General features: G+C 53.8%; 3 protein-coding genes across 4 annotated transcripts in view; 1 reads left to right on the top strand and 2 right to left on the bottom strand.

The window, feature by feature from the left end:
- Positions 1–3068: 3068 nt before the first annotated feature.
- On the bottom strand, positions 3069–5324 carry LOC117869074 (putative zinc finger protein 286B). The gene is made up of 2 exons (XM_034755575.1): positions 5065–5324; positions 3069–3763 (listed from the first exon to the last, which is right to left on the bottom strand). Exon 2 carries the CDS (start codon positions 3744–3746, stop codon positions 3069–3071), a length of 678 nt encoding a protein of 225 aa, XP_034611466.1. The 5' UTR covers positions 3747–3763; positions 5065–5324.
- A 198-nt stretch (positions 5325–5522) lies between these two features.
- Positions 5523–7568, top strand: TPGS1 (tubulin polyglutamylase complex subunit 1). 2 transcript variants are annotated; one of them, XM_034755224.1, is made up of 2 exons: positions 5523–5917; positions 6688–7568. In XM_034755224.1, exons 1-2 carry the CDS (start codon positions 5538–5540, stop codon positions 7217–7219), a joined length of 912 nt encoding a protein of 303 aa, XP_034611115.1. In that variant the 5' UTR covers positions 5523–5537; the 3' UTR covers positions 7220–7568. The 2 variants fall into 2 exon arrangements, with proteins under 2 accessions (XP_034611115.1, XP_034611114.1); XM_034755223.1 differs by having other exon boundaries at positions 5523–5947.
- Positions 7569–7662: 94 nt separating this feature from the next.
- Positions 7663–8609, bottom strand: part of LOC117869073 (tubulin polyglutamylase complex subunit 1-like) — a 9674-nt gene continuing 8727 nt past the window's right edge. Inside the window, exon 2 of the mRNA XM_034755574.1 lies at positions 7663–8599. Coding sequence (XP_034611465.1) covers positions 8020–8599 — 580 coding nt within the window. The 3' untranslated portion in view covers positions 7663–8019. The remainder of the gene's footprint in view (positions 8600–8609) is intronic.

Raw genomic sequence — 8609 nt, 5'->3', positions numbered from 1 at the left:
GTGCAGGAAAAGTGACAGCTTGGGCCTTGCGTGTCTGGAATTAAGCACTCAATTCCTGCCTCTGTTCCTTGTACAGAGAACTCCTCTCTGTGGCCCCAGCTCTTGGAAAACTACCATTGCTCTGCGGCAACTTCTCCGTGTGTGTCAGAAGTTAATGTCCCAGCCAGGGCGGGTGGAGTCTCCTTCCACTCTCTGACCTCCCCGCTCCACTGAACAAATACCAGACTCAGCACTGCTCAAGAACCTGCCACCTGCAGCAACCCCCCCGCCCCCCCATTTAACGAAAAGGAGATCTCCTGCATCTCCAGGTGGAAGGGGATATTAATGCAGCAGAATACAGTTATCCCTGTTGGAATGAAAGCTAGAATACTGGGGTTAAAGGCCTCACAGCTTGTGTACTCAGCAACCAGAATGGGTGCAGTTAAAAAAATAAATCCCTAGCGATCTGTAGTCCCTCTGATTGTGAGCTGTAGCAGCGCAGTGCACTCCACTGCTGCAGTGGGGTACAGCGGGGAAGTGCTCTTGCCTCCTAAAATCAGCACCAGTTCCTGCGTGTTACCTAAAGGTCTCCCCTCCAACCACTGCCCTGGCCCAGGCCTGCGTAGCATGAGAGCAGATGAAGTCCTAGCTAAGGTGGAAAGACTGCAGGCTACTGCCATGTTCCCCCTTATTAGCAGCCAAGGTTTGTTGCTTTGAGTTCAGAATGTATGAGCAAAAAAAAAAAAAAAAACCCACTTTATTTAAAAACCAAAATAAATCCCTGCACATACAAAGGGCCCCTCCTCCGGCTCCTGCAGAAAACGCTGTTTTAAAGCCGCAACCAAAGACAGCGTCAAGTTAGGTAACAAGCTTCTTGTTAAAGCACAGCCCGCCTGCTGCAGGCGGGTCTCATGGGCACTGCCACTTACCCATTCTGCTGTCACAGAGCAGATTCAAGGGCAACACCATCCAGTTGCCAGCTGCTCCATTTAAGTTTTCTTTAGATACGAGGAGACTTTTGATCCCTGCCTGCTGGGAGGGAGACTGATCAGAGATGGGTGCTGTGCTGCTGTTTCAAGTGACCAGCGCTGGACAATGAAACCTTTATTCAGAGAACAGGTAGCAGGAAAGCTTCCACCAGCCTCCCAGCTCCACTTCTCACAGGCAGAGGGCAGCTCACTCAACCCATGGCATGTTGTGGGGCAGTCTCTGGGTGATCCATTTGGAACTGGACTAGGACTACTGCACAGTTATGACTGGTACTGTTGCCCTGAGCAGCTGAGCTGAAAGGCCCGTGTTCTGTCAATCCTGACTGTGGCTGAAATGTCCCATGCCTTCTGGGAACCCACTGCCAGACTGAAGACTGTTTAAACCACAGCTACAAACTTCAGGGTTTAAAGAGGTAACACCCCACGTTTCTACCATGATTAATGGAGGGATGGCTACACCACTGGAAGGGCAATCCAACTGTGGCATACGCTGCTCCCATGGGGGAGTTTCCTTCCCTGACCTGTCCTTTTGGTGAAGCCAAAAAGCCCCTTTGTCTCTGCACTGATGCAATTTGGTTCAGAGCAGTGCTTTTGGTTCCAGAAGAGTGGACCAAGTCCTAACTCTGGCATCTAAATGCACATCTGTGCTTACAAGTCAGGCCCCTGTGCTAGCACAGTGGGGCTGCATTGTAGCTGACCTCAGACCCCCACCTTGCTCTAGCTTCGGGTAGGAATCAAGCAATCCTTTCCTCCTTTGATGCTTTTGTTTAAAACCCTCTTGAGTGGCCCTCACGTCCCTGACGATTTGCGGGCAGAATGAGTTATGCTGGCCCAGTTCTGTAGAACTAATGTTACGAGTTTGTTTATTAGGGACCAGGGGAAAATACTCAAAGACTTTCAAGTTAAATCCTGTCATTGGGCTGGAGCCATCCCTCCTTGGGACCTGTGTGTATTGGGGGAAAAGAAGGAAAGTCTCCAGCGGTTCACATACACTCCTCCCCTCTCAAGTTTGCTCCCCAACCCTTCTTCTGTCAGGAAGTAGAGGTCCAACACCCACACCCTGGAGCATAAAGCATTAGATCAAAGATTCTTGGAGGTGGGGACCTTCTTTGCTTGCAAGGTCTGCCCATCACTCCAGAACACAGTAAAGTGGATGAGCTTAACTGAACTACAGTGGCAATCAGATTACAGCGAAAGCCCCTAAGGGACAAGGTACAGAATTCCACCCAGAAGGCGCTACGGCCACATTGAGGTAGGTGCGTGATAAAAAACACGACATTGACAGGCTCGTGATTTAAAGCAGCCGCAGGCAGCGTTTACAGTAACTAAGTGGCCACCGGAACACTCTTTCCATCAAACAGACTATGCAGCTGCTTCCTGCAAACCAGTCTGTTTGGGATCGGTCTTAAGAGTGCCTGGAACAATGATAATACGGCTGCATCAGGTCAAAAACAAGCCACCCCCCGGAGGGGGAATGCCGGGCCCTTTCAGCCCTTTTTCCCTTCACCCAGACCTCAGATATACTAGACGTATTCCTACAGCATTGAAACCAAGGTGAGGGGAAAGGGGCGCTAAACAGAGGCAGCAGAAGCAAAGACACCCACTGCAGTTTGTAGTGTAGTGTATGAAAGACCGACTGCATCTGTGGGACAGACGGCAGCATCGCTTAGCAGCGCTCTGCTCAGATCTGAGCTTGGAACACAGAAGATCTCGGTCCTGGATTAAATTGACAAGTGTCACCATCCTGAAGGATGTTTAAGAAGCGAGATCACAAAGGAACCTTTGGTTAGACTGTAAACCAGAGTCCAGCCATCTGATAGCAGCTCCTGCACCAGTATCTGTGCACAGCCACTGCCCGCAGCTTCCCATTCAATGGGAAGCATTATAACTGGCATGGCACTTGAGCTGCTCCAAACCCCAGTCTCCTTATCACACATACTCAAGGTTCTGCTTCCCTTCCTTAAGGCCCAGGTTCTGTACTGGGTTTCAGCACATTCCCAGCCTCCGGCAGAGAATGGGCAGACTCCAAGCCTGGGGCAGCCTAAGCAAGTTAGACTGATCACAGCTGCACGGAAGCAGGAACCGGGAACTCGCTCGCTCCTAGCCATGTACCGTGCGCTGGTGCTTCAGTAGGTTGGATTTGTGGTTAAAGGACTTGGAGCAGCATTTGCAGCGGAACTGCTTCTGGTCCTGGTGAGTTCTCTTGTGCTGCAGGAAGGTGGACAAGTGGGTGAAGCTCTTGGGGCAGTGCTCACACTTGAAAGGCCTCTCGCCTGTATGGATGCGCTGATGCTCCTTGACTGAGGCTTCCCATTTGAACCTCTTGCTGCACTGGGAGCACTTGAAAGGCTTCTCCTCAGTGTGGATGCGGAGATGCTTGATGAGGCAGGACGTGCGCTTGAAGCGCTTGGCGCACACGTCGCACTTGAAGGGCGCCTCGTCCGAATGGACCTTGCTGTGCTTGGCTAGGTCCCCAGCCAGCTTGAAGTGCTTGCCACAGGCATCGCAGCAGTGGGGCCGATTGTCCGAGTGGACCAGGCGATGTTTAATGAGGTCAGCGCAGCGGATGAAGTTCTTCTGGCAGGTCTCACAGTGGTAGGGCCGCTCGCCCGTGTGGATGCGCTGGTGCTCCTGGAAGTTGGAGAGGTGCTTGATGTCCTTCTTGCAGATGTCGCAGCGGTAGAACTCCAGGGGAACAGCTGCACGGCTGAGGAGCCGCTGAGATCGCCTCCGCTTTCTCCTGACTGGGGACTTTGAAGGGCTTTTCCCTGCTTCCATGAGGTTGGAGATCACACCTGGCAAAGCAAGGATTTATATAACACTGTATGTGCTTGCTCTGCACTTTACAAAGCCTGAAAGAAGGCAAGGTTCCCACCTTGAGGACCTTCCAGTCTCACACAGGCACTTATGGGGCATCATTTCAGGCTGTTGAAAACTCCAGTGATTAGTGCTAGAGATTTAACGACAGAAGTAGCTTTGAAAGCGGGAGGCATCATGAAAGAAGGGGAGAGCAGGAGGGAAAAAAGGAACAGCTGGGAAAGAGGATGCAGACAAGAGGGAGGAGGAAGTGTGAGCATGTGCTTTATTATTAACCACACACTGCCCTTTCTCTAGTACCCTTCCCTCTCACCACACCAGTTAGATAGGTCAGATTACCCCATTATACACCTGGGGCAAGGGAGGAAGAGAAATGTCAGTCAGACAGTAACAGCGGGGAAAAACAACTCAGGACTCCTGCTTCCCTTACTTGCTCTACCCACTAGGCACAGCCTGTGACAAAGTGGGAATGTTCTTAATGTTTTCACAGAATACTGTGTGGGTGCCTCAGTTTCCCCTATGCATTTCTTAAGTATCTAGGTGGTGCGATAAGGGTGTGTGATTGTTGCAGAGCCCTAGGCAGGTGAATGGCCGTCAGCCGGTCTCCTAGCAACTGATAGCTTGGGCCCCTCCCCCACAAGGTGCCAACTGAAGGCTCTGGAGAACAAAGAGATCAGGTGGCCTCCTGGCCCGGGAAAGAGACAAAGGGCAGGGGAGGGGCTGGAGGGAGTCTCAGTTTGGAGCTAGGCGGGGAAATGGAGGGAGGCCCAGCACCGGGGTCTGGGCTCCCCACCCCCAAGCTGTACTGCCTGGGGGGAGGTGGGGGTCCTGTTTTCTGTACTTACAAGCTCTGCTTGGACTGCGTTCCTGTCGTCTAATAAACCGGTTTTACTGGCTGAGAGTCCCGGTGAATCGCAGGAAGTGGGGGGTGCAGGGCCCTGACTCCCCCACGCCTCGTGACGCGCCCCATCTGGGGGAAGGGCTTCTTCTAGGCGAGCCACATGGCAGGGGGCGGGAGGGATCCTCCCCTTACATCTCCCCTCCCCCAGCGCCCCCCAGGCACGCCATGATTAGAGGGACCCATCCCCCCACTAGCCCAGCCCCCTCTCCCACAGCCCCCGCCGAAGGGGGCTGAACCCAGGCCTGTTACACACACTCCCAAAACGGGGGGGGACCCTAGAACCTCCAGCCCCCGCCCAGAGCACGGGGGGGGTCACTACGGGCAGGCTCCCGCTCCCCCAGAACACCGGGGTCCCCCCCAATACAGGACCCGCATTACCTGCAGCCCCCAGGCCCGGGGCAGGAGAGGCACTACGGAGCTCCTCCCTTTACCTGGCGCTCGGCTCCTCGGAACACCCCGTCCCCCACCCCGCTTCCTTAGTGAGGAGAGAGGTCAAAGGGCACCGGATATAGAAACCCAGGTCAGAGGTCAGCGTCCTTGGGTACCGGTTGCTAGGCGCGGGGCATTTGCCCACACTAACTATGGGACCCGAGGTTCTTCCGGGGTGTGGCCGGATGTAGACACCAGGGGGGGCGGGGCAGTCCCAGGGCCATAGGGACTGAAGGTACCCGGACTAAGATGGAGGCCACCACACTTCATTGCCCACAGTCAAGATGGCAACCCCCAGCGCGTTCTCTGATTGGCTTAGAATGGAGCAAGATGGCGGCCACCAGCTTCCCTCGCCGGTTGATTGGGTGCAAGATGGCGACCAACGGTCTTCTTCACCCACTGATTGGCTGACAGCAAGTAATATGGCGGACAGACTGTCCCTTACCAAGCGATGGGTAGCCCGCAGTCAAGATGGCGGCAGAGTGGCCTCACTGCCCACAATCAAGATGGCGGCCTGCGAGAAGCGGCGCTCAGCCCCGGCCCCGGCGACGGGGAGCGGGCTCGTGGAGCCGGTTCGGGCGGGAGCCGGAGGCCGGGAGCCGGAGAGCGAGGCCGAGTTCCTGCTCCAAGCCGGGGTGACGTCCATGGTGCGGGAGGCGCTGCTGAAGGTGCTGGAGGCCCGGCCCGAGGAGCCCGTCTCCTTCCTGGCCAGTTACTTCGAAAAGCTGGTGCTGAGCGGCCCCCAGGGCGGTGCTGCCGCGGACCGGCACAGGCAGCAGCAGCGCCTCGTCCGGGCCCTGTGGTACGTGCGCCTGGCCCACCATTCACACAGGTGCGGAGCGTGAGCTGGGTGAAGGGGGTGCGACGCGGGACTACAACTCCCGGCCTGCCTCAAGCCAGGCCCGATTTAACTTTCTCTGGCCCGGCGAGTAGAGCATTCTGGGAGTTGTAGTCTTTGTGAGGCTGCCGCTTTGACGGGTAAGCAATGCAGGATGGGACTTGTAGTCTTCATGGCTGTATTAATACTGGGCTTTTCCTGCTATCTTGTTAGTTGAGGGGGTCTGCTCATGCCAGGGGTGGTAGTCCCTACAGTCTGCTGAGAGAGCGGGGCCATGGGGGTTTGCAGTGTCTTTAGCCTGCTCATCCTTGACTACTCTGTCCTTCGTGCCACAGCCTTGCACAGCAGGTGTGGGGCAGGGGACTGTTGCTCTGCAACTCAGGTGTGAGCGGAAACTACCCCTGGTCCCAGGTCCGCTTAAGTGCTATTCATCTCATCCACTCTGAGGAGTAAGCGAATCCGTGTGCCCTGCTTTGCTGTCCAGAGCACTGGATTAACGAGGATGGAGCGTTGGTAGATAGTGGGTGTGGGGCTCAATATTCTTCAGTATAATTCATCTTGCATGGCAGGAAAATGTGTCCAGAACTGTAGGTGGACTGGACTGTTGCAAGCTTCACCCAGTTGTGTTTTGGTCGCAGTTCCTTTAGCCGTGGATCTATAACTTGGAATTTCCCCCTCCCCACCAGCGTCAACCCTGGGGTGCTAACAAATTATTTGATTGTGTGTCGTGGCAGGACTGCCTTTCACAACAACGTCAGCATGGCTTACGAGTGCCTGAGTGCCAGAGGCAGGAGGAAGAAGCCAGGTGTCAATGGGAGAATCTACAGTGAGTTGCTCAGGAAGATCTGCCAAGATGGGGAAGCCCCCGAAGAGGTTGTTTCTTCTTTGCTGACGAAGATCCAGTGCCGGGACCATGAGGCGGTGCCTTTTGATGTCTTCCGTTATGGGGTGCTCAGCTGCGTTGTGCTGCTTGAGTTTGTGGCCAAGGCAGATACTTTGTACGACGTACTTGATGATGGTTCTGGCGTGGCGGATAAAAGGGTTTGCCAGGCGGTCCTGGGCACTCTGGAAGATGCTCTGGGAGCCAGCGACTTCTCTGTGCCCATCCGTTACTTGGAGGCCGGCTCCAAGCTGGGACCAGACTGTTTGGCTTTGGCCATGGACAAAGCATTGCTAGAGAGGAAGATTTGCTCCTCCATGAACAGGGAAGAGTTTCTAAAGAAAGCCACAGCCCTATTCATTGCAAAAGTAAAGCCCATTGACTGACACTCTCCAGTGGGGACAACACTCCCTGTGTTCTGCTAGCGCTTCAAATGGAGCAGATTATTCTGGGGAAACATCAAATCCTGGGACTTCAGGTGGCCATAGTAGGCCACAGGGGGAGCAAGGTGGGCCTGCCAGTTCCTGTCCTTGCCTGAAGACCTCTGGATCTACTTGACTAGAGAATGCTTGTCTTAAATTTCCTATTCACCTCCTAATCCCATCCTGAACACCTTAAATGCCAGCCACCTGTAGCATTTGATCTGCTGGCTTGTATATCCACAACTGAGAATCTCCCTTTTTAAAATGCCTGTTTATTTTCACAAAAAGAACAGGAGTACTTGTGGCACCTTAGAGACTAACAAATTTATTAGAGCATAAGCTTTCGTGGGCTACTGCCCACTTCTTTGGCTGCAGTAGCCCACGAAAGCTTATGCTCTAATAAATTTGTTAGTCTCTAAGGTGCCACAAGTACTCCTGTTCTTTTTGTGAAAATAAACAGGCATTTTAAAAAGGGAGATTCTCAGTTGTGGCTATACAAGCCAGCAGATCAAATGCTACAGGTGGCTGGCATTTAAGGTGTTCAGGATGGGATTAGGAGGTGAACAGGAAATTTAAGACAAGCATTCTCTAGTCAAGTAGATCCAGAGGTCTTCAGGCAAGGACAGGAACTGGCAGGCCCACCTTGCTCCCCCTGTGGCCTACTATGGCCACCTGAAGTCCCAGGATTTGATGTTTCCCCAGAATAATCTGCTCCATTTGAAGCGCTAGCAGAACACAGGGAGTGTTGTCCCCACTGGAGAGTGTCAGTCAATGGGCTTTACTTTTGCAATGAATAGGGCTGTGGCTTTCTTTAGAAACTCTTCCCTGTTCATGGAGGAGCAAATCTTCCTCTCTAGCAATGCTTTGTCCATGGCCAAAGCCAAACAGTCTGGTCCCAGCTTGGAGCCGGCCTCCAAGTAACGGATGGGCACAGAGAAGTCGCTGGCTCCCAGAGCATCTTCCAGAGTGCCCAGGACCGCCTGGCAAACCCTTTTATCCGCCACGCCAGAACCATCATCAAGTACGTCGTACAAAGTATCTGCCTTGGCCACAAACTCAAGCAGCACAACGCAGCTGAGCACCCCATAACGGAAGACATCAAAAGGCACCGCCTCATGGTCCCGGCACTGGATCTTCGTCAGCAAAGAAGAAACAACCTCTTCGGGGGCTTCCCCATCTTGGCAGATCTTCCTGAGCAACTCACTGTAGATTCTCCCATTGACACCTGGCTTCTTCCTCCTGCCTCTGGCACTCAGGCACTCGTAAGCCATGCTGACGTTGTTGTGAAAGGCAGTCCTGCCACGACACACAATCAAATAATTTGTTAGCACCCCAGGGTTGACGCTGGTGGGGA

This window comes from Trachemys scripta, chromosome 22 (assembly GCF_013100865.1).
Source record: "Trachemys scripta elegans isolate TJP31775 chromosome 22, CAS_Tse_1.0, whole genome shotgun sequence".
NCBI classification, from domain to species: domain Eukaryota; kingdom Metazoa; phylum Chordata; order Testudines; family Emydidae; genus Trachemys; species Trachemys scripta.
This window is presented reverse-complemented; position numbering and strand designations above follow the sequence as displayed.